At 41.7% G+C, this 25,165-nt stretch overlaps 1 protein-coding gene across 9 annotated transcripts in view; it reads right to left on the bottom strand.

Annotated features, from left to right (window-relative positions):
• shaker (potassium voltage-gated channel protein Shaker) overlaps positions 1-25,165 on the bottom strand; it is a 431,166-nt gene that overhangs the window by 23,911 nt on the left and 382,090 nt on the right. For 8 of the 9 annotated variants that reach the window (XM_089731734.1, XM_089731739.1, XM_089731742.1 and 5 more), the window contains 3 exons: positions 2,893-2,996; positions 1,930-2,091; positions 1,175-1,818 (listed from right to left, as the gene is read on the bottom strand). In XM_089731734.1, the coding sequence (XP_089587860.1) occupies positions 1,175-1,818; positions 1,930-2,091; positions 2,893-2,996 (910 nt within the window). Of the gene's footprint in view, positions 1-90; positions 221-1,174; positions 1,819-1,929; positions 2,092-2,892; positions 2,997-25,165 lie in introns of all 9 variants that reach the window. The other variant, XM_089731751.1, reaches the window with a different exon arrangement.

Here is a 25,165-nt window from a genome sequence, read left to right as displayed (position 1 = left end):
GAACAAGCACACACGAACGGAGAATACAGTGCGACATACAGTGAGGGGGAGCGCTTGCGAGCTGGCGGGGCCTTGAGTCAACGGGGTTACCTCATGTCTCCATAGCCAACGGTGGTCATCGTTATAACGGCCCACCAGAACGCATCGGGAATTGATGAAAAATTGGTCTCTACACATTCTTTATCAGCAAAGAAAACTGCACTCGAGAACACGACCACCCCTGCGAACACAAGACGGAATGTGCACTATGTGGGTTGGGCCCGGTGCGTGCGCGCTCTCCGATGCCATCCGTTGTACCGAGTACTCCACGAGCTTCTTGTGTTTTGCTTTCTTAATATATGCTTTAGAAGAAAAATTAAATGGTAACGTACAAAAAAAAAACAAAAAAAAACCGATGTTTATTTAACCCTTGGTTTCTGACTACCGAACCTTGCTAATACTAAGACTATCGAGTCATTTAAATTTGACTTATAAGCTTTTAAATTAGTTTTATTAAAATGCGTCTATATAAATTCGGAACGAATTTCGCACTAAAATACCTCATATAAGGTTTTTCAGGTCATTATCATGTTAATGACGCCCGTCCCCATATACATAATATGTATATGATAACAGCTTATTAGCTAAAAAAACTGACTACCTCGAGCCGCTATATTTACTATTACTCTACCCCATCGAGTCTCGCAACATCTTGTAATATAGTATTTACTAAGTACCCTATTTATTTACCCCACGCCCTATTTTCTTTTTTGTCTGCATTTTATTTAGAATTAGACAAAGAAAGTAAAAGATTAAAGCCGAAACTATGACACGTAATCAATCATGTGTATATTTTTTTATAGTCGACATAATTTCTCTAATATAAAATTCAGAATTGCAAAATTTAGCGTATAGGGTTAATATAATATGTGCTACTAGTATTTTAATAATAAATCGCTCTTCGAGATATTTCTTTCAAGTTTTTTTTATGTCTTACAAACTGAAATCTTGAAATATTTTTTTAGTTTGTTGAATTTTTTAAATTAAACAGGTTCAATTTCGTTATTAGATTTGGGTGATTCTTGATGTCGTCTTGACGTCTGCACAAAAAGGATCCTTAAAAAACTTGGGGTAAGTTTCGAGTAATTTAAAAATGTATGAACATGGCTGGTGTCTATTCTATTTCGTGCCTTACCGATGAACAGGAAGAAGATCAGCAGGCCAAGTTCTCGCATAGACGCCTTGAGCGTCCTGCCAAGAATCTGCAATCCCTTCGAGTGGCGGGACAGTTTGAAGATCCGGAACACCCGCACGAGACGGATTACCCGCAGAATAGCCAGGCTCATGGCTTGGTTGGTGGACTTATCTTGCGGAGATACGGGAGCTCGCGGTAGGTTCAAAGTGTCCTCCTCCTCAGCAACGACGGTCGCCAGGGTGATGAAGTACGGGATAATGGCGATTATATCAATGATGTTCATGACGTCTCTGAAGAAGTTGAATTTGTTGGGACACGCCAAGAACCGCACGATCAATTCGAAGGTGAACCAGATGATGCAGAGTGTTTCAATAAGGAAGAATGGATCGGTGATATCCGGGACCTCGTCCTCCTCGATCTTCGTGCCGTTGGTGGTGGTATTGAAGACTTTGTAGTGTTTGAATTCAGGAAGGGTCTCCAGGCAGAAGATGACGATGGAGAGGAGGATGACGAAGACCGAGATGATGGCAACGACGCGCGCGGCCTGGGAGCTCTCCGGGTATTCGAAGAGCAGCCAGATTTTGCGCTGGCGTTCGTTGGAGGGAAGGGGCTTCTCTTCCTCCTTGATGAAACCTTCATCCTCACTGTAAGATAACGATTATCTTTATCCACTCACCGACCTTGCTTATACGAATAAGTAAGTACTTTAAAACTTTAATTTTGTATAATATTCTCATTTAACTAAATCATCTTACCGGAACTTGTTGGTGGCCTGCTCTCCCAGTTCGTAGAACTTGATCTCTTCAGAAAAGACGTCCAAGGGGACGTTTACCGGGCGACGGAGTCGTCCTCCGCTTTGGTAGTAGTAGAGGATGGCGTCGAAAGACGGTCGGTTCCGGTCGAAGAAGTACTCGTTCCTGTACCATTTATTTATTATTAGCTTATTTTATTTAAACTAATTAAGCTGTACTGTTAAAATTGTAATTGTACTGTTAAAAGTGAGACCTTAAAACTCACTTTACTGGTGATAGGACTTCTGGTGAGTTCGCACGAGTAGGTACCACCATCCTGTGTATTTCTATGCCGTGAAGCAGAATGCGTTTCGGTTTGAAGGATGGGGCAGCCCTTATAACTATACTGAGACCTTAGAACTTAAATCGCAAACTATGTGGCGGCATTTTCATTGTAGATGTCTATGGGCTCCGGTAAACATTTAACATCGGGTGGGCAGTGAGCTCGTCCACCCATCTAAGCAATAAATAAAAAAGGAATTTGATGGTAATTTTAAGATAAATAACGTCTAAGAAATCTTTATATAAAACCAGCCCTAAAACCCCTATGCTGTAGTGATCAAATCTACCTCACTGCAACTGCGAAACCGGCACTCCAACGAATGTGATTTTGAAATTTTCAATATTTTTCGTATATATTGCTTAGATGGGTGGACGAGCTCACAGCCCACCTGGTGTTAAGTGGTTACTGGAATCCATAGACATCTACAACGTAAATGTGCCACCTACCTTGTGATATAAGTTCTTAGGTCTCAAGTATAGTTACAACGGCTGCCCCACCCTTCAAACTGAAACGCATTACTGCTTGACGGCAGAAATAGGCAGGGTGGTGGTACCTACCCGTCCGGACTCCCAAGAGGTCCTACCACCAGTAAGACTTGTTATTATATTTGTTAATAATATACGAGCGGTGTTTTTGATAATTACCGGAGTGGGTCGAAGTATCGTATTCGGCGGGAGGGGTCCCCGAGCAACGTCTCCGGGAATTGGTTCAATGTACGCAGCTGAGTTTCGAACTTCAAACCGCTCACCTGCCAAAAGTAAACGTATGATGATAATATGCAATCAAACGAAACAAAGCGGAGCATACAATCGAATCCGATGTCAACGAATATAACTTCCGTGGGAAAAGTTTGATGCAGCGCAAAAAATTAACGATTAGAATTAGATTTTTAGTGCATAGTTCATTTATTGTTTATGATTGAAATTTTACTGGTGGCCCGAAGACCTTTCCAGTTTCACCAGGACAGGTGGGCGAGCTTTAAAAGCTCAGCCAGGAGGGGTGGGATTTGCTAACAACTACCCGAGCGCCTCCGAAGGAGACCTAACAACTCAAGAGCAATTGCTTCGCGAATAAATCTACTACCGGATCGGAATCGCGACCCGCTGAGAAGATCCGGCGAGAAACTCAGCGGGCTGATGCATGGGTTAGGTTGCACGTCGACCTCTTTGTCGAGTTCGACGATAGTTCATTCGGAAGAACATCGTTCTAGTCTTTCGGGTACTTAATGTTAGTTCAAGGCAGAAAAACTAGGTAGGAATTTACCGTAGACGTAGTTCGGCCCGATATTATCATCAAAAAAAAATTTGTAACTGAAACAAGACATTGCGAATGAGTTCACGAGTGCTGGCGTCATTTTTGAAGTGTGAATTCATTATTGTTGGTGACGAATTAATAAAAAATAGTCTAATTTTATAATTTGATTAGTTATTTGGTTCCGTTTCATTGGCAGATAATTATTTTTATTATGGATATTATTTATAATTATTATTGGTGTTTATTGGCATAGATGATTCAAGATAGTGTAAATCAAAAGTTACCTAATAATATTTATGCATTTATAATAAATAAGTAATAATAGCTTACAGGTAAACTTCACTACTTTGAGGCATGAGTTCTATTAAACAACACGCTACGATAGTTATTACGTAAAAAACAAGTTCAGTCAATTTTATCAACTTCTAATTTAATTGTAGTCGTAATTTCTTATTTTGATTTTCGCACAACATCCTCATTAACAACAATACTTCGCCGTCGACTCGACAATAGTTTGAAGGCTACGGCTTTTTTGTACTTGTGCTGGTGAGCTCACGGCCCTCCTAAGCGATAGGGCTGGAAGGTATTACATCGTTAGCGCCGCCAGAGAGTATGAAAGATAATAATAAATAATAAAATAATAAATAAATATTTACTAACAATCACGCCACGTTAACTAGTCCCGTGATAAGTTCGTAAAGAACTTGTGTTACAGGTACCAGATAACGGAAATAAATGAAAGATTTTTATTATACACATACATATATTTAATATACATCCATAACCCTGGAAAAGACATTTATATTTATCATACAAATATCTTCCCTTGGCGGGATTCGAACTCGCGACCCCCTTGTGTAGTGACCATGTCACTTACCACTACACCAGACGGTCGTTAATAACCAGAATATTGGCATCTACGCGCAGGGGTTCATCATATGCCATATAACTTTGTCGAAATATCTGAATATTGCGTATTTTGTTTTTATTACGCGACGATTTACATTTGTTAGACGTTTATTTAGAATGGTCGGCACTTGCCTGCCGGGTGTGAGCCCCGTCTTGGAAGACACGGACAGACTACCTACCTAGTCAGATGCCTTACCTATCGTTGTCGGAAAGAAAACAGCGATTTTATTATCAAAGATATAGAAACTGAAAACCTCGCCGAGATAAATTCGATTTGTCTATAAACAAAAATAAATTTATCGCGCATTTGTATTTTGAATAAGTTAAATTAAGCTGAATTAAAAACGCCGGCAAAAAATCTTGATATTGTATATTGTACGCATTCGGACAGTAACCGCCATCGTATACAATTCTACTGCGTAGCACTAATGCCAGTTTAAAAAAGTTGTGCATGCTAGAATATATACCATCATTAAAAATATTTTTTTGTATATGGCTGGTATTATTATATACTATTTTAGTATTTTAACATCCAAACTTCGGCGTCGCGTACCATGATAAAGTATAAATACATCGGTAAAAACCAAAAGTTTCGCCTGTTACTATTTCAAATGAGTCTTAAAACAAAACAAAAATTTGACGATTTCATGTAATCGGTCCAACAAGTTAGTGACGTTCCTTTTAAGTTTCGATTAATACGAACGCAGCGAATGTTCATTTCAACGTGTTTTGAATATTCGGTACCGCCAAAATAAATAAAGGTCAAGGCGGCACGTCTATTTCCGTCGCACCCGAGTGTGCCGGGCTAATAGTGTTGTAGTGTCCATAATGTCTGTTAAAACGTTGTGAATTCTTGTTAACAATCAGAAACGCGCTTAATAACGCGCTTTACAATCGCGCTTAAAATCCTAAGCGGCTTTTTGCGTACTAACTGATTCGTTTCACTTGAAGCTTCATCTACAGAGATTTTCTAAAGACTCATTATAAAATTATGTGCGTATTTAGCGTGTACTTAACTACCTTATTACTTAACCTTACTTAACCTATAAATAACTTATTAATTTACTTAACCTATAAAAAAACTTGTTCTTTATTAATCAATAAATCAATTTGTTTTTCTTACGTCTCTTTAATTAAACCAATTTAAGTAAACTCTTAACAAATTTTATAACTGTATCTTTGTTTAATTCTACCAATATTATACATACTATTCAATACAAAATATTTAATAAACTATGATGTAAATAATAATTTTGAAGTTCAAGTTCGAGGTGAATAATTCGAATTTCGAATATATCTATCTGATATTCAAATTGATCCGGGATACATACAGTTAATTATTAATACACTTCACGCGTGTATTAATAATTAACTGTAAGTATGTATGTACGCGAATTCAGGGCTCAGCCTCATTACAGAGTTGACATTGAGTTGTGACCCTGAATTGTGAATTTCAAACGGAATTATACTGTTGGGTGTGATAGGCATCTGTCAGCCGGATCAGAGGTCAAGATAAACTGACGAGCGCCCTCTGAAAGCCTGCTCTAAAATATTCAAACGATAAGACATTAAACCGGTACATTCGTGTTTAACAATAATCTAATTCATATGAACGGTCCAATAATTTTCTCTTTGAGAACATACACATGTACAATGTTCTTCTCATTAACCGAGTATTTGGTGAACCGGATTACTATATCGTAGGTTTTTGGTGCGATTTCTAGCTGAAGTCAATGTCTCAGTCAATTTTATTTGGTATTCGGGCTGTATTTGTTTTTGTCTCGGTATTTAAATGAATAATATCTATAATATAGTAGATCGGTATTAAATAACCCAACCCAAACTTAAACTTAGATTAAATAATCTAAGTTTAAGTTTGGGTTGAAAAAATAATTAAATTAATATTTATTACAGGGAATATCTTACACAGTACGCGAGGTGCCTATTCTGGGTAAGAAAATTGTAAGTATAGAATTGAAATTTAAATTAGAAACTGTAGAAATTTACTATTGGCAAGTAGAAATTGTAGTAAGTTGTAAATATAGGATAGTGCGATTCAGGTTTCTGTTCGATGTTTTCTAATATACTAGTGGTCCGCAGTAGTCGAAATTCGACTATAATTAATTGGAATTGTAAGTTTGTACACTATTATTATTGTATTTTATACTTCTATAATCACAAATTTCGACTATAAAAAATATTAACAAAGACAAACAATATTTAACCTAATATCAATTTGACAACAGACATCAAGAACAAAAGTTTGACAATAAATAGTATGCATGCGTGTGTGCGTCAAATAGATGGTATGTAGTGTGTGTAATGTTTTCTTTATTGATTTAATGTATCTTTTATGCATTATTTAAAAAAAATATTAGCACTGTGCATTTCTCTATATTCTCTATAAGTGTGGAAAATTTCATACTCCTCCGTCCGCGCAATTTTCGTAAAAAGGGATACAAAGTTTTTGATTCACGTATTATAATATATAGATACACATAAAATATCGGATCGCTTGGAGCCTCTGGGTCTGCGGAGGGACTTCGGGTCCCTCTGTATTTTGTACCGCATGTTCCATGGGGAGTGCTCTGAGGAATTGTTCGAGATGATACCAACGTCTCGTTTTTACCATCGCACCGCCCGCCACCGGAGTGGAGTTCATCCATACTACCTGGAGCCACTGCGGTCATCCACAGTGCGTTTCCAGAGGTCTTTTTTGCCACGTACCATCCGGCTATGGAATGAGCTCCCCTCCACGGTGTTTCCCGAACGCTATGACATGTCCTTCTTCAAACGAGGCTTGTGGAGAGTATTAAGCAGTAGGCAGCGGCTTGGCTCTGCTCCTGGCATTGCTGAAGTCCATGGGCGACGGTAACCACTCACCATCAGGTGGGCCGTATGCCCGTCTGCCTACAAAGGCACTAAAAAAAAAAAAAAAATATGACGTCAAGAATTATTTATATATTATAGTATTTAGACATCGTAAGCGTCGTAACGTCATGGTAAAAGAACGGCATTGTCATACAGAAAGAATATCGAAATATGTCATATCTCAAGGTAGGTGGCGGCATTTACGTTGTAGATTTCTATGGGCTCCGGTAACCGCTTAACAGCAGGTGGACCGTCAGCTCGTCCACCAACCTAAGCATTAAAAAAGAAAAAAAGAACATTGTAATGTTAAGACCTTGATTTGATTGTTAATGGAAGGACAAGATGTTGTCTGATCTAGAATAAAATAAAATGCAGGGTAGACGCCGTAACGTAAGTATTTAAGGCAATACGCGGACGAGGACGTCATTTCCGAGGATTCAGAACGAAACTGTCGGTTTGCTCTGTATTTGTAAGGATTTATTATCGAGAAAGTAAATCAAGGTGATACAATTATTATTTAAAAGAATTTTATTACTATGAACTCAGCTCCACTGAACAGGAAGATTTTTTTTATTGCTTAGATGGGTGGACGAGCTCACAACCCACCTGGTGTTAAGCGGTTTCTAGAGCCCATAGACACCTACGACGCAAATGCGCCACCCACCTTGAGATATAAGTTCTAAGGTCTCAAGTATAGTTACAACGGCTGCCCCACCCTTCAAACCGAAACGCATTACTGCTTCACGGCAGAAATAAGCAGGGTGGTGGTACTTACCTGTGCGGACTCACAAGACGTCCACCAGTAAAAAGATAATGACGGAACGGCCGCTCGGCCATCCCTAGCGCCGTCATGTATAATAGATGTATACACAACATGTCAGCGAGTTCATAGCAGGGCTAAATAGCCTTTGCTATTTCTTAAAGCTTATTTATATTGACTACATAACTAGTATGACTTATTTGGAAATCAAAGAATGATTGTTGAGTTTTACATTTTGTTTAAGTTTATTTCACAATTAACATTTTTCTAGGGTTAATTTCGCAGTCGGAGATTGCGAAAACAAAACGAGAATCTTATTTAAGTTAAGACGCGACGACTTCTTGAAAAACTACGGCGAGAACTAGAGAAAGTCATCGAACAAAGTCTTCTTTGAAATATGATATTTTCATTAAGAACTCTTCGCTGAGAAATTTTCTCTCGACTCATTGTTGTACTCGAAGATCCGTAGCAATGAGCACAGCAGGATAAAAAAAACGTAATTAAAATTTGTTTAATTATAAAATACGGACTGTTATATATTTTTAATGTACCTAAAAATGCAATGTTAGGTGCACGACGTATACTTTATGCAGCTTAGTTAGGTTGCCGATAAATCACGTAGTTCAATTCTAACCGCGCTCTCGGTGACACTTGACCCAATTAATTTCAATTGTTAATTTCACATGTTTTAATTATTAGAATTAAATAAAGTTCTTTTTTTTAAAAAGCTGTTCTAATAAATCCTCGTAAGAGAACGTTAATTTTGTGATAGTGAAGATGTTGATACCAGTACAAGTCCTACCAAACTAATGTATGTGGGGTTTTATATTCAGGGTGGGCCAGTGAATCGGTTGATCACTTCACATAAGCTTGATTCTTTATTTCGTCTTAAATTATGTAACTTTGTTAAAAAAATATATTTTTTTCTTACACGGGTGGACGAGCTCACATCCCACCTGGTGTTAAGTGGTTACTGGAGCCCATAGACATTCACAACGTAAATGCGCCACCCACCTTGAGATATAAAAGTCCTAAGGTCTCAAGTATAGTTACAACGGCGGCATTATATAATTACAACATACGGCTAATAACCAGACTGACGGAACTCACCTCCTCATATGAAACATCCACCTAAAGCCGTAAACATTCAACTCGTGTTGTTGTATAAAAATATCCAACTTGAAACAGATAAACGATAAAAAGCAACCGTCGCCGATGTCATTAGCAATGCCAACACATGCTAGTAACAGTTACGCAAGCACTCGTGAACACACTGCACGGGACGCAGTAAGCTTTTTATTGTACGATTTAAGCCTGGAGCTTTTAATATTTAGATTTAAGAGCGTGTACGATACGGCTGGCTCTAAGTGCCATTACAGCGTTTTCAATTTTACGTAATGTATTTAATACTAGCTTTTGCCCGCGACTTCGTCCGCGTGGAATAGTTACTTTGGCATAACGCTAAATTTTACCCGCGACTTCATTTACAGTACTCAGGATTGGAACTTCATTACTGAACAGGTAGATGGCGTTGAAGAAGCTAGATTTTGAGATTTTTTGACAAAGAATTTTTTAATTTTTCGTAAAAAATATTTTTTTTTTCTTAGTAAAAAGTATCCTATGTTACTTCTAATACCTTCAAGAGTATGTGTACAAAGTTTCATGATGATCGGTTGAGTAGTTTTCGCGTGAAAGCGTAACAAACAAACTTACACTGACATTTATATATTAGTAGGGATTATGAGGCGAATTCAATATAAATACGGTTCGGTGCTCAAAACGGAAATTCGTATTGCGTTGTTTAGATAAGGGTAACGTTTTCAGAATTAATATAATTTACTTAACGATTGTATAATTTGTATTTTAATAGAACAGTGATTATTCGTATTAACAGTCCGCTGTACAAACTAGTTGCTCGCGGAACGGATGGCCGTTGGGGCCAGAAGGTTCTTGAGTGGCGACCGCGTACTGGAAGACGTAGCGTGGGTAGGCCTCCCACAAGGTGGGCCGACGACCTATTGAGGTTCGCAGGGATCCGCTGGATGCAGGCAGCGCAGGACCGGTCTTTGTGGCGAGGCTTGGGGGAGGCCTATGTCCAGCAGTGGACGTCCATGGGCTGATATAATAGAATAAAATAGTACAAACTAGTGTACAGTCAAAAATATATATTCTATGACATAGTTACTTTTACGTTCCATTGAATGAAAAAAGAAAAACGATGTTCATAAAGCAATGCAGTTCACACAATTGTGAAGAATCCGAAACACATTCACTAGATGTTCATTCCGCGTTACGTTTTAAAAGAGTTTTTTTTTTCTTTCTACACGATGTTACCCGCGGTTGGCAATGGACGAGTACGAAAATACATTTTATTGTGCGTTTCCCAAGGGCGTTGAGCGGCTCTGTAGACTAGGAGCTGCCGATGGTCTCGACCGCGATGCCGGGCATTCCCGACGTCTTATACGCGTATCACTAGTGAAATACGAGCACGATTGGCAGTGAATTACGCCGTATATTCAATGCAGAATTCAGACGATTTGAAGTCACAACAACTGTATTGATGGTGGATTGGATTGGATGGTACAATGCAACTAAGACATCTTTAAATATTTTCATCTCCATGGGATAAATTAGGCGCGAACGTAACGCTTGTATCGGCTAAGAAAACAGTTAACGATATTTCAGAAAATAAAAGTAATAAAAAAAGATACCCAGTGACATTTACATCGTTGCTAACGTCTAAAGTATGTGACAATAAAAAAGTGTGCAGTTCACTCGTGCTAGAGATGAAACCTTCAGAAGTATTCTATCTCATTCTCTCGCAACCTAAATCCTGTAGATGTACATGTTTGTCTCTTTTTAATGCTGCTCTTTCCTATTACCGAGTTTTAAATCACAGCACCGCTAAAGGATTGTTCACTTCGATGTTAAATTAACAATTTTCTCGATAAAACATACCAAAGCCCAAACTGTTTACTATCCAACCTTCTTGACTCGCATATGCAGCGTACGCACTTTACGTTAAAATAATGTATTTAAAACGCGACATTGTAGCGACCGCAAACAATGTATGCCGGACATCTCTTTACGAGCCACACACGTCTATCATGTAATTTGTTGTAACATTTTATTGAATGTACACTAAACGCTAAATGGCTTTTAGGTACGCTTCATGCATTAGACATACGCTATTGATATTTTAAAGAACTTTGTGCGGGAATTTATACAACGTGCGAGAATATTTTTGAAAAATAGACAATCCGACTATTATACAGAATATTAGACTGGGAGCCCGAAGACTCAGTGGTGTGGCTTGGGGAGGCCTATGGCAGTGGACGACTATGGGCTGGTCATGACGATGAAGAGGACCAGGGGACTGCCTCTAATTCGTGACGTAGTAAGTAAGCTCTTATATAAACATGTATCGTTTTATTACGAGATCAGTAATAAATCATACTTAATAGTGAGCAGTCGTTTGAATACCTTAGTCCCGGCCTTACACAATTTATGCATTTCCTCTATTTTCCAGTTCCGAATATATCCGCTTCTATTGTATCTATAGACATTTAAGCGCAAAGTTCCTTCCGTACTAACTGTTTGTTTCAGTATGCCATATGTTGATTGCATGTTGTTTATCGAATTAGTGTTAGAGCTCGACTCATTTTGGGTTTTAATATGTAATATAATTTGTAAATGAGCTGCTCATTTGTTTACCGTACAAGTGTATTGGCTTTCAGGGTGCTATTGTGTCCGGTTTTGCGGTGTAAGGCCAAACATGTTCCAGGATCATCCAACAGGTATTCCTTAAAGCATTAAAAATTAAAGCATCATAATAGATAACTAAAAACGGCCCCAGTTTTAACTGAATCTTTATTCTACAATTAAAAATAATTATTAACCTGAAATTACTATTATCAATATAATCGTCCATAATTATTAATAAACTATTTTGTATCTCAGGAATGTGGACAAGATAGGATCATAATAACAAATTACATAATTATTTTTGCAACGTTTCGATCTTTTATTAGACCTTCATCAGGCATCATAATATGAATTCCAACAATCACTATCCTACACTGCACAGTTGCCTTAGTCATCATAAATTAATACAAATCAACAAAGCTGATAAATTAGTTAATTATTATTTTTAACGGTTTTTTAACGGTAAAACAGTTTTGATAGTGGGCTAACCAAAATCTCAAAATCAAAACTGTTATAATTATGTAATTTGTTATTATGATCCTATCTTATCCACATTCCTGAGATACAAAATATTTTGTTAATCTGAAAGTTTGTACGTTTGTTATTAGTAACGCAAAAATTTCGCAGACTGACTGACAGCTCATGTCTTGGATTAACAGGTGATTTTATCTATACTAGTGACCCCGCAGTAGTCGAGATTCGACTATAATTAATTGAAATTAAAAGTTTAAACATTATTATGGTTCTATTGTCAAACACTATTATATTTCGATAATATAATCACAGTATTCGCCAAAACTGCACTATAGATCAATAATATTAAAGACAAACAATATTAATCTATTTTCAATTCGACCACAGACTTTAAACAATAACAAAAGTTTCCCAATTGACAGTAAACAAAGAGTATATTTTTCTGTATGTGTTTTGACAAATACATGGTAGTGTGTGTAATGTTTTCTTTATTGATTTAAAGTATCTTTTATGCAATATTAAAAAAAAAAAAAGCATTGTGCACTCCCTCGATATATTCTCTATATGTGTGAGAAATTTCATACTCTTCCGTCCGCGCAATTTTCGTAAAAAGGGGTACAAAGTTTTTGCTTCACGTATTAATATATAGATATCTACCTATATATATTGGTATAACTGTTACAATAAATTCGACAGCGTATTCCCTCAGTTATATATCTTTACTGGTAATCTATGATATAGGAGAGCTACACAGCGACTCCTTATGCCGCGAACGTGCAACTTGTTTACAAGTACTTATCCGAATTTTTACTGGTGGTAGGGCCTTTTGGGAGTCCGCACGGGTAGTTACCACCACCCCGACTATTTCTGCCGTGAAGCAGTAATGCGTTTCGGTTTGAAAGGTGGAGCAATCGCTATACTGAGACCTTAGAACTTATATCTCAAGGTGGGTGGCGCATTAACGTCGTAGATGTCTAGGGGCTCCAGTAACCATTTAACACCAGGTGGGCTGTGAGCTCGTCCACCTATCTAAGCAATAAAAAAAAAAGAATTAGATGTTAAAGCTACAGTAAAATTACAGCGAGTGTCTATTCGGGAATAAACATTAGATAGATTAGAGTGTCGGTGACGTGCGTACAAAATACCACCAAAAAAGTACACAGCTCGACAATGTGCGATATTCCCGCTGCGCAAACATATCAACAATTGATTGTCTAACACAAAACACCCTTCGCTGTTCAATAACAGCGACGTGCAAACATTCCAGAGCTTTCCAGGCTCGTTTGTTATCTCAAGAACAGAGCTTTCACGCTCGGTTTCCTCGGACATTCCGAACGAGTGAGTTCGACAAACAAAAGGATTCCGAGCACTGTGATTACTGGATGTACATATGTACGTATCTTGCTTGTTCGTTCTATACGAGTGCAGCTGCTATTAGATAACTATTGAGCTATCGTACGACCGTTCAACACGGGACCTGATCAGATTTTCCATTTAGGTAAGTATTTCTTGGAGCGATATGTTATTCGGAGTGCGGGCGCACTCGTGTGTATTCCCAATCTTATATGAGATCCTTTTTTTTTTCTTTTTCCAGAGGAGAAAATCGCCGAATCCCCACCCGGGCGGCAGGTGTGGTATGTGGGAGTTGAACCTCACTAAAAACTCCTGCCGCTCACAGCCGGCGCCCTACCCCGGACCGGGCCGGAGCCCAGTCGGGGCTATTGAGACGGCGGGACAGGGTTAACGCAGAGCACATTACATCTATCCCGTCCATATGAGGTTCTAGCACAATGTTGAGTGTGAAAAAAAAAGATCCATCCTATTACAATTGCTTCGCGACATAAATAGGTTGTTTTTTTGTTTTCCTACCTAAATCTCTGGTAGCCTAAGGACGTCCAGCTACGCCCGGGCGGGTACGTGATCTCACGGGCTCAACTTGAGAGAATTTGCTAACTCTGCCTCTCACAAGAATAGTGATTCGCAGAATCTAGTACTGGATCGGAATCGCGACCCAGTGAGAAGATCCGGCAAAAAACTCAATGGGGAAAGGGGGGTTGAACTCTTCGATCAGTAGAATAAGGGTGAAATTAACGCAGCATTAAATATTCTTCTTCTTAGTCGCGTAATCTAGCCATGGTCAATTATGACGATCAGTTTTATGTTGTATTCCACCACTTCTCTACCGCAAATGCTAAGAGTTGTCATGGTCTTTATCTGATCAATCCTTTTTTTTCTTCTTTTTTTTTGCCTAGATGTGTGGACGAGCTCACAGCCCACCTGGTGTTAAGTGGTTATTGGAACCCATAGACATCTACAACGTAAATACGCAACACACCTTGAGATATAAGTTCTAAGGTCTCACTATAGTTACAACGGCTGCCCCACCCTTCAAACCGAAACGCATTACTGCTTCACGGCAGAAATAGGCAGGGTGGTGGTACCTACCCGTGCGGACTCACAAGAGGTCCTATCACCAGTAAAATCCATATCCATAACACTAAGTATAGAATACGGAACAAATGTAAACGAATTATGCAAACACCCATAACGCTTAAAGATACTCCAAAATTAGGTGCACGTTTCCTTTAATGTTATTAAACTATTTTGTCTAACTGAACCGCACGTGCAAACTAAGTAATGTACATGCATTTGATAGTCTATTAAATAATTTACAACGGAAATGTATTGCAGCGAGCTTTGCATAAGCTCCGTTTACAGTTTAGCCCTAACTCTGTTGCATAAGCTCTAGTTTTATTAGGGTAGTTAAGTTTAACTACTTCTGCCGTTTATCTGCACTTTCATTTGCAACATTTTTGGCGTAACTACCGCATTTTTATTGATATTACGTTTCATGCATTAAACAATGAGATACTATGTATAAATCTGAATATTATTACCAAGATGAATATTCAGATCTAAGCGTTTTTAAATATTTTCAGTTTTTGTTGAATAAGATAGTCGAAGCGTATTTTGATCGCATGAGCTCCCTGCCCCTTTTTTCTATTTCTGCCGCGAAGTATTTATTATAATACAACGGCAGTTTCGTGGTTCAATTAGGGCGGTCATATACGCAGTTTAGTGTCTTTTAGAAAATTCAACTGATTTTGCTAAAACAAAATGTATGAACAAAAAAAAACAAATGATTCAAATACCTTTATTACAACCTTGTGTAAATCTATATTTTATCTTCCCTTAAATCTTGTTTCCTAACGTTCACCTGAAGTTAATTTTTTCATAAAATAATTTAATAATTATTTTATGAAAAATTAACCAACGCATATGACCACGAAAACATTTATATTCTTATTATAATGTACCAAATGAATAACTGATTAAAAAGTCTCTTTCTCTTGCCTTCAGGAGAGAAAATTTTCTAATTCAAACAAAATTAATTAAATTTCAATGTTTTTTTTGTTCTTTATCTTAAACGCTCAAAGAAATTTCTGTTTAAAGCTAACTTCGTTTTGTTCGGAATGAATATCATCTTAGGCTTTTCGTAAATGTGTTTTCTGAATTCTTAATTAGCATCGTGAATTGAATGTTATTTTTGAGGTAAGTGAATTGGCAGTTAATTATATTCAATTTAGAATTTAGTTTTTGCTTTTTTTTTCCTCAGAAGAAAATTGCCGGATCCGCGCAGCGGGCGGGGTATGTGGGAGTTGAACCTCACTAAAAACTCCTGCCGCTCACAGCCGGAGCCTAGTCGAAGTTGTTTACAAAATCTTTCACGTGTCTATTAATTCAAAACGTCACTCTGTGCATTTAATAATCACTAAGTTTTATAGTGTGTCCGGGTGCTCAAGTCTTGTGAGCAAAGTATTCGATTTTATAATATAGTTCATATTTTGAGAGCTGACGCCTTACAGCCCGTTCACACACGGTCTCCGTTTTACTGGTCCGTTTTGTCGGATACGTGTTTTTCATCGATGGAGCATGGACTTCACATATGGTACAGTATTCAGTATATAGTAAAAAGAACGATCCGGTTTATTATGACATTCCGTTTTATCATCGAACGCTGAATGAACGGAATACGTATCCGTCATGTTTCCGGACAATTTTACCGGATAGAAACTGTGCGGGGGTGAGGGGGCCGGCGGGCGGTGCAGCTAGACAAACAAGTTTCATCCTGGCAGAACAGCGGCGGTATACTACGAATTTGCTTGTGAACATCGTATCCAGTAATGACGGATACGTTGAATGTTATACGGTGCCTATGTGTGAACAAAGCATAATTTTTTGTCGTATCCGTTAAAATGGGTGCCGTATACACGGAGACTATGTGTGAACGTAGCCTTATTTGATTGACCGGACGGGAAACGAGAGATTATACCGATTATACATACGAATCACGAAAAGCAAATGCGTGTGTTAAATAATTGAAATGCATAATTGTAATGTTTCTAGACACAAGCTAGAATTAAACAATTAATTTTCGGTATTGTTACGTTATTCCACGGGGTTAATAAGTATATTAGTGCATTATTATTCAAACATTCAGAAATGTATACTAAACTGTTTGCAAAGTAATTCATTCATTTCAATTTATATCGTAAACAATGCATTGTTAGAACAGGAAGTTTTTGGTTGCACTCTTCGGAATACTTCGTAGACGTTCCGTAATCGTTTACTAGAGTACATAGACAACATATTATTATGTGTAAATGTCGCAAATCTTGAGACATTAATTCCATTTTCCATCAGGATTACCGTTAAATCACTTTTTAGGGACATTTAGAGACGTCTTCACGTCGGTTCCTTGCTGCGCGTCACGTGGCTTAACATGAATTATCTCACTGTAGATAGACGCGCTAAGTCACAACCCATTTGGTAAATAAACGAATTTCAAAACCCATTTCTCTTTATTATTAGTAAATTTCTTATTGTTGATTCCGAGAAGTATGTTATTCTCACTCGTAAACAAAACTAAGTTTCCTAATCCTACGTTGTTACAGCCGACAAAGTCACGAAATCACTTTGTCCCGTTCCATTAATAGTCTTCGTGTATTTCATTAAAGTATTAGAGATTTGAAAATAGAACTGGAACCGTTGCAGCGTTGTGAAATTGAACGTTCAATAATTCAAAATTCGAATTCAGTGTAACCGTTTCAGTCCATTGTTGCATCAACTATTTGTCAAAAGCGTGAAATATGAATGCCGGTCGTTTTATTGTTACGACCGAACATTGAGCTCAGAATAAAGGGATGTGGCATTCATTAACGGTTAAGCCATGTGTTAAAATATTTAACACACATGCACGTTGAAATACATTATTACCTACTGGTGGTAGGAACTCTTGTGAGTCCACACGGGTAGGTACCACCAGCCTGCCTATTTCTGCCGTGAAGCAGTAATGCGTTTCGGTTTGAAGGGTGGGGCAGCCATTGTAACTATACTTGAGACTTAAGAACTTATATTTCAAGGTGGGTGGCGCATTTACGTTGTAGATGTCTATGGGCTCCAGTAACCACTTAATATCAGGTGGGCTGTGAGCTAGGCCACCCATATAAGCAATACTTTTTTTTTCCAGAATCATGAAATCAAGTGCTAGAAGAATATTACTTTCAGTTTTTTCGTTTTATGACTTTGTTAATATAATTCGATTCCCAATCGTAATATTATATGTATACTAGCTGACCCGGCAAACGTTGTGTTGCCTTAAATAAGATTTCTAGGGAAATTCTAGTCTAATATATAAAAATTTTAATTATAATTAAATATTAATATATAAAAATGTAAAATAGGGGTTGATCGTATAAGAGTGAAAATTGAGAGTAATATATATATTTTTTATTTTAAGTCATGACAAAATAAAAAATAAAATCTTGCCAAAAAATTTAAAATTTATAATTAACAAATAAAAAATAGGGGTTGATCGTAGAGGGGTGAAAATTTCAGAGTAATATGATTTTTTTTATTCTAAGTCATGACAAAATAAAAACAAAATTCTTGCAAAAAAATTTAGTTTTTAATTAGCAAATAAAAAATAAGGGTTGATCGTAGAAGGGTGAAAATTGAGGATTGTATGTATTTTTGTATGTTGTATCATAAAAAAATAGAAATTAAAAAATTTGTCTAAAAAATAAAAAATAAAAATTTAGGGGTGGACTATCCCTAACATTTAGGGGGATGAAAAATAGATGTTGGCCGATTCTCATAGATACTGGATAAGCACAAAAAATTTCATCAAAATCGGTCAAGCCGTTTCGGAGGAGTTTGGCAACGAAAACTGTGACACGAGAATTTTATATATTAGATTAAGACAATAAATTTTGTAACAACCAAACTATTATTCTGCCTAAGGAATATATTTTTTATCTAACTAACAATACTCATTCTGAATAATTGAGGGAGCTCGTTAAAATAACATGAACCATTTAAAATGAACTCCCGCGAAACTGAAGACACATACCACATATTATAACAACGAAAGATAGATTCTATGTATACGATGTTGAAAAGAATAACACGATTTGTTTACTTTTTTTTATTCAAGCTCATTTGAGTTTGCTTTAAAATTATAACGTTGCTTGTTTCACAGTAGGTACTGTTTCCATTAAACTTAAAAATTTCGCAATTTTCATTTAGCTGTTACTTTAGCAAAAAACTTCATAAATGCTGCTTGTAACTGCTGTGAGTATGATCACTCGAGTCTGCATAACCCTTAAAGTGCATAAGAAGATCGGTGATATAAACATTTCTGAATATGTATTTTTTTATTGCCTAGATGGGTGAACGAGCTCACAGCCCACCTGGAGTTAAGTGGTTACTGGAACCCATAGACATCTACAACGTAAATGCGCCACCCGCCTTGAAATATAAGTTCTAAGGGCTCAGTATGGTTACAACGGCTGCCCCACCCATCAAACCGAAACGCATTAATGCTTCACGGCAAAAACAGGCCTCACGACAAGAGGTCCTGCCACCAGTGCAAGAGGTCCTACCAATAGTTAGAAAGGGCTCAAGGGCTATCTAGTGAGAAGCGGTTAATGGGAGCAGCCGCCCACATGAGGTTAGCCTCAATTACTCCGACGGTAGTATTCAAGACATAACCTACCATAGATGAATGGACCAAACTTATGTCGTATTTTTGCTACTTTAATACGAGCATACCATTCGACGAAAATTGGCTATCCTTAAACTGTGTGTACCGAAGAAGTGATGATGAATATGATGATGATGAAGGCCATGTGATGAGGATGTCTCCCACGAGAGGATAGCAAAGTGCACCTTTTATTTATTTATTTTTTATTGCTTTCATGGGTGGACGAGCTCACAGCCCTCCTGGTGTTAAGTGGTTACTGGAGCCCATAAACATCTATGCACCACCCACCTTGAGATATAAGTTCTAAGGTCTCAGGTATAGTTACAACGGCTGCCCCACCCTTTAAACCGAAATGCATTACTGCTTCAAGGCAGAAATAAGCAGGGTGGTGGTACCTACCCGCGAGGATTCACAAGAGGTCCTACCACCAGTACCACCAATATACTCTGAACTCCAAACTGTTAAGCTAAATTCTTAAGGTATGAGGATGTTCAGAAGAGGCATATAAAGAGATGCAACATTGATTCCTCTTGTTGGAAGGCCCTAGCACAGAATCGTTTGGAGTGGAGACGCTTGGTGCAGCAAAGCGCGTATGTCTTTGAAAACGACAGGAGTCGCGAACTAGACGACAGATGAGATAAACTGAAAAATAGATCGTCTTCCACCATTTTTTACAACTACGTGGATGGTGTTCTTACGTGTACCATCTGTTTGTGTTCTTACGTTTAAGAACAAGATAGGCTACCGTAGCCATATTAGAGAGCATGAGAGGCGCAGAAATTAGCTTTTAGGTTATTAAACAGAAAATTTTGGTCGCCTTGGCCGAAACCGGCTTGGAACCAGATGATGGTGACTGAAAGAGTTAAATCGCGTTGAAGTTTAAGGTACAATGTTTGTCTAACACTGGGTGGACTGTGAATTTCTCTGTGTATTTTTTTTTATTGCCCTTGTAGGCCGACGAGCATACGGCCCACCTGGTGGTGAGTGGTTACCGTCGCCCGTGGACTTCAGCAATGCCAGGGGCAGAGCCAAGCCGTTGCCTACCATATCTGCGGTAATAGAAACGTAACATTAAATTCTTGTAACTTACGTTCGCCCTGTATCAACAGGTACGTGTTATTGGTCAGTGGACGGCGCGACGACAACACGCGACCCGACGGTAACCCGCCCTGCACACGCGATAACAATTCTAATGTATTCATGTCGATTCCTAAGTGACTCAATTTAACGTTGGCAGGGTTTTGATCGACGACCGCGGCTAGGCGTCTGGTGGAGTGAGGTGCGAGCACCACTTGTCCATTCAGAATTACCTCGATACAGATATGGGAGGCCGCGGAGGATGCGGTGTCTTGTGAAGAACGGGCTCCAAGAAATAGAGGATACCAGCAGACCGGGCTCACTGGTGTATTAAGGAAAGACACGGTTATGACAGCAATTTAAGTTTTAGCTGTTTTTTATTTATTTATCGTACTGTTATACATCTGTAGTCATTTTTCCTTTAATAGTAGACTAAACATTTTATAATGGAAGGGTGGGGCAGCCGTTGTAACTATACTGAGACCTTAGAACTTATATCTCAAGGTGGGTGGCGCATTTACGTTGTAGATGTCTATGGACTCCAGTAATCACTTAACACCAGGTGGGCTGTGAGGTCGTCCACCCATCTTAGCAATAAAAAAAGGTATCACTAAGTACTAGTAAAATAAAACTATCTGGCGCGAACATCTTATTCCCACTTCGTGATAAACTCTCACCTTTTAGGTAATCGTCAACTTAAAATAACATCTTTTATAAATTCCCGAAGGACTCTTCAGCAATAAAGACGAGTCCTTTGGGAAGCAACTTTGTTTTTTATTATATGTTAAGACGAGACAAGCTCATATCTCGTACTAATAGATAGAGCATCTGTTTAATATATGTAACAATTCATCTGCCTATCTTGAAATTCTGTAGTATCCAAAGAACGTATCGGCTGACCCTCCAAACGGTAAATAACTTTGTTATTATTGTTTAGACTGACCCAGTGAGCCCTTTTAGGCGGGGGGCTTAAATTAAAAGATCGAGTATTTTCATCCAGGCCACGGTGCTCACCGGTGAAGCCTTGTCTTTCTGAGACGTTCGGGCCATGAGGGTTGCCCGTGAGCCGCGTGAGGGTTCCAACGTAAGCGTTTCCTACAAGCTACAGATTGTAGCTATCAAACAAAACGCGTATGGAATTGAGCCACGTGGCCCCTTAGCCGAACCGAACTCCTTTGATTTTCAAATCCAATAGAAAGTTGTAGCCTTTTAAAGTATCGTAAAAACTAGACGGTAAAAGTCGCTAATCTTAATCTTCCGTGCAAATTATCGCATTTTATAAATTTTAGAATGGTAATCTCGAGTTGAAATAAATAAAATAGTGGTTCTCTCCCCACCGAATGCAGTTCCGCCTTGTCGTGGCGGTGGGGCTTAAGCGTGCGTCCCTAAAATCGCGTGCAGAGGAATCTGTGTGGGATGCCGCGACAAAGAGAACTGCGCCCAGCTCTCCTCGGTTGCCTCCGTATTCAGGGGGTGCTGCCTTGAGAGACAGCGAGGGACCTTCTCCCCACGCCCTTTGCACTGGCAAAGGATGGCATTCAGGGGATGAGGGGTTGGCTCTCCGGGAGCCTTATGAGCCGGCGGCACTTTTGTGTCTTCCGGCTGCGGGTTGCCATGTCCCCGGCTTTGGCTACAGGGGAAAGCCTTCCAGATATGGGAGGTACCGGCTCGCCGGCGTGGCTCCACACCGCGTTATGGGCGACGGACAGGCTTCGGCCACCGTCGGCCAAACCGTAAACCCCAGTCATGGGGAACGGGGGCTCCTGCCTTTACTGGTCGGAGCCGCGAGGACGCAAACCTCTTCAAAAATACCCCAATCCCAAGCTCGACACCCGGCGATGGGATGAATGGCTGGAGGGATTCCAGTCCCGAGGGTGTCGTAGATCCCAGGGGACCAAACCCCTGGTTAATAAAAAAGGATCTCATGATGATGGCCAATTGTTTAAAGTTAATACCCCAGGAGGGTACCACCCGCGAGTCGGGCGGAGAATCCCTCCGTGCTTCCACCTCGGTGGAAGCACGCTGCCCCACGTACTCTGGGGGGGGCAACAATTGCCACGATGAAGGAGGCTGTGCGACGGGCAGCGGAATTCCCGTCGAACCGAGGCACTCCCCGATCGCCGGCTCGATGCGCTCTGCGCTCGCCAGCGACTCGGGTGTGATCAACCCTATCAGACTATCGATGGGGAAAAAGAGGGGACGAAGGAAGACCCCACTACCAACGTCCGACGACGGCGGCGCGTCATCCTCCAGCACCGAGGTGCCGGAAAAGACGATGACAATCGAGGAGGTGGCTCCAGTGGTTGCGGGGCCTGCCGCAACGAAAGACGCGATGGCCGCTCCCCAGTGGGCACCAGTAAGGAGGAGGGGCGCAGTGTCACCGGCGACGTCAGTGGAGTCGATGTCGACGTCGGCCGCGTCCCTGGCTAGCGGGGACGAGGCATTCCGCGACCTCGACCTTGCGCTGGTCAATCTGGCTAAGCTGCTGTCGACCGTGGCTACCAAGGGCGCCGAGCCAGGCAGCAGCTACCGGAAGAGGCTCCGGGAGGGAGCCGCTATGGTTAGAACTAAGCTGATTCCCACTATGACCAAACTCGTAGCGCAGCTTGACTTCAGGGAGAGTCGCAGTCTGGGGGACTCCCCGGCTTTGCAAGAGGGAACTCCCCTGTCACCGATGCCTAGGCTGGCACGCTCTGAGCCGCCTGTGAGGAAGATGGACACCAGCGTGCCCTCGCGGGCCGTGATGAGTGTGGCGGCGCCCATGCCAGCGCCCACTTCTGTGGCCGCTGTTCCGCGAGTGCCTACTCCCGCGCTCCCTCGCCCCCCTCGCAGGGTTGAGTTAAGGCCTGCGCCGCCTCCCCGGATATCGGAATCCATACAGACAGGACGGTTAAGGCCTGTGCCAGCGCAGGCTGAGGACATTCGTTCGCCACTGGCGAGGATGGTAGACGAGTGGCCGGCGCTGCCGCGGCCTAGGCCTGCGGAGCCGCCTCTTTCACCCCCACGTGCTGTGGGGTCGCAGAGGGAGGAGGGGGAGGTGGATCACGTCCCAAGCAGAGCGGAAATGATGGCCTGCATCTCGCGGGCGGTGGCGGTTGAAGTCGGCAAACACTTTGCTGGCCTCGAGGAGATGCTCCGCTCCTCGATTAGTTTCAGAAATTGCGTCCCGGTGCCAACAGCCGCGACCGCCCCACGCGACCAGGCTGCCCAGCCGACCTTAACTTGTACCCCACCCGGGAGGGTGGCACGACGTGGAGGCCGGAACCGGAATAACAGAGGTGCGGATGCCCAGAATCCCGCCCCGCAATCCCAACCACAGCCCCGTCCCCTTCCTCCTCCCCCGTCAAGCATGGACGAGGGCTGGACGGAAGTGGTGAAGCGGGGCACCAAAACATGGCGACAAACAGCAGCTCTGGCAGCTCCTCGAGGGGATCGAGTGCCGACTGCTGTAGCACGAAACACAGCGCTGGCGGCCGTGGCTGCTCCCCGCGAGGGTCGAGCACCGGCCGCTAGCAAGACGAAAAACAAAAAGAAGAAGCCGCGCGCAGCGGGGTCGGCTGCCGTTGTAGTGACGTTGCTGCCGGCCGCCGCCGAAAAGGGCCTCACCTATAATGAGGTTATGGCCCGGGCGCGCGCGGCCGTAAATTTGAAAGAAATTGGAGCAGAGGAGGAGGGCCTCCGCTTCCGGCAGACCGCCAATGGGGCGAAGCTACTGGAGTGTCCCGGTGCCGATAGTTCTGGCATCGCGGATAGACTAGTGGCGACGCTCCGCGTGGCGTTGCCGGAGGAAGAGGTGCGCGTGCACAGGCCGGTGAGGATGGCAGAGATTAGGATCACCGGCCTGGATGACTGCGCCACCAAGGAGGAGGTGGCAGCCGCGATAGCCGCTCAGGGGGGATGTGCCCCGGAGAGCGTGACCGTCGGTGAACTTCGCTTAGGGTATTCCGGGGCCAGGTCGGCGTGGGCGCGCTGCCCTGTGGAGGCAGCCACTTCCTTGGCCACTCCTCCACCGGGAAGATCGGCGGGGGATCCGGGGAGACTGCGCGTGGGCTGGATAGCGGCCCACGTGCGTCTCCAAGAACCACGTGCCTGGCGATGCCTCCGATGCTTTAGCACGGGGCACGGCCTCGCTAGGTGCACCAGCTCGGTTGACCGCAGCGGTTTGTGTTTCCGCTGCGGCCAGCCGGGCCATAAAGCGGCGTCCTGCACGGCTGACCCACATTGCGCTTTGTGCGCTGCAGCCGGACGCAGGGCAAACCACCGGGCGGGAGGCAAGGCGTGTTTCCCGTCCGGTAATAATACCGAACGCAACCGGCGCCGGAAATCAAGGCGCCGGCAAAAGAGAAGGTTGGCCAGAGGAGCACTGGCCGACGCTGTAATCCCCGCTGCGGCGCCGGCGCCGGAGGGCGGGGGCAGCGGTGAAGGGGAGGGGGCGATGGATGTGGTCCAACAGTAATGGACCGCACCTATCGCTTCCTCCAAGGAAACCTGAACCACTCCGCCAGAGCTCAGGACATGCTGTCTCAGAGCATGGCGGAGCGGTCCATAGATGTGGCTGTGGTCGCCGAGCCGTACTTCGTTCCCCCAGCAAATGATTGTTGGTTTGGGGACGACGGCGGCCTGGCGGCTATAGTCATACGAAGAGACGCGGCGATCCCCCCCCTGGCGATGGTGACCAGGGGTCAAGGGTTCGTCGCGGTGCAGCTGGAAGGGACCGTCGTGATCGGGGCGTACTTCTCTCCGAACAGGCCTACCGTCGAGTTCGGGCATTTCCTGGGCGAGATCGGGGCGATTGCTCGCCGCCTCGCTCCTCGTCCAGTGA

The sequence above is a fragment of the Bombyx mandarina genome, chromosome 01 (assembly GCF_030267445.1).
Source record: "Bombyx mandarina strain Sakado chromosome 01, ASM3026744v2".
Lineage (NCBI taxonomy): Eukaryota > Metazoa > Arthropoda > Insecta > Lepidoptera > Bombycidae > Bombyx > Bombyx mandarina.
The sequence above is the reverse complement of the archived record's forward strand: the minus strand, read 5'-3'. Positions and strand labels throughout refer to the sequence as shown.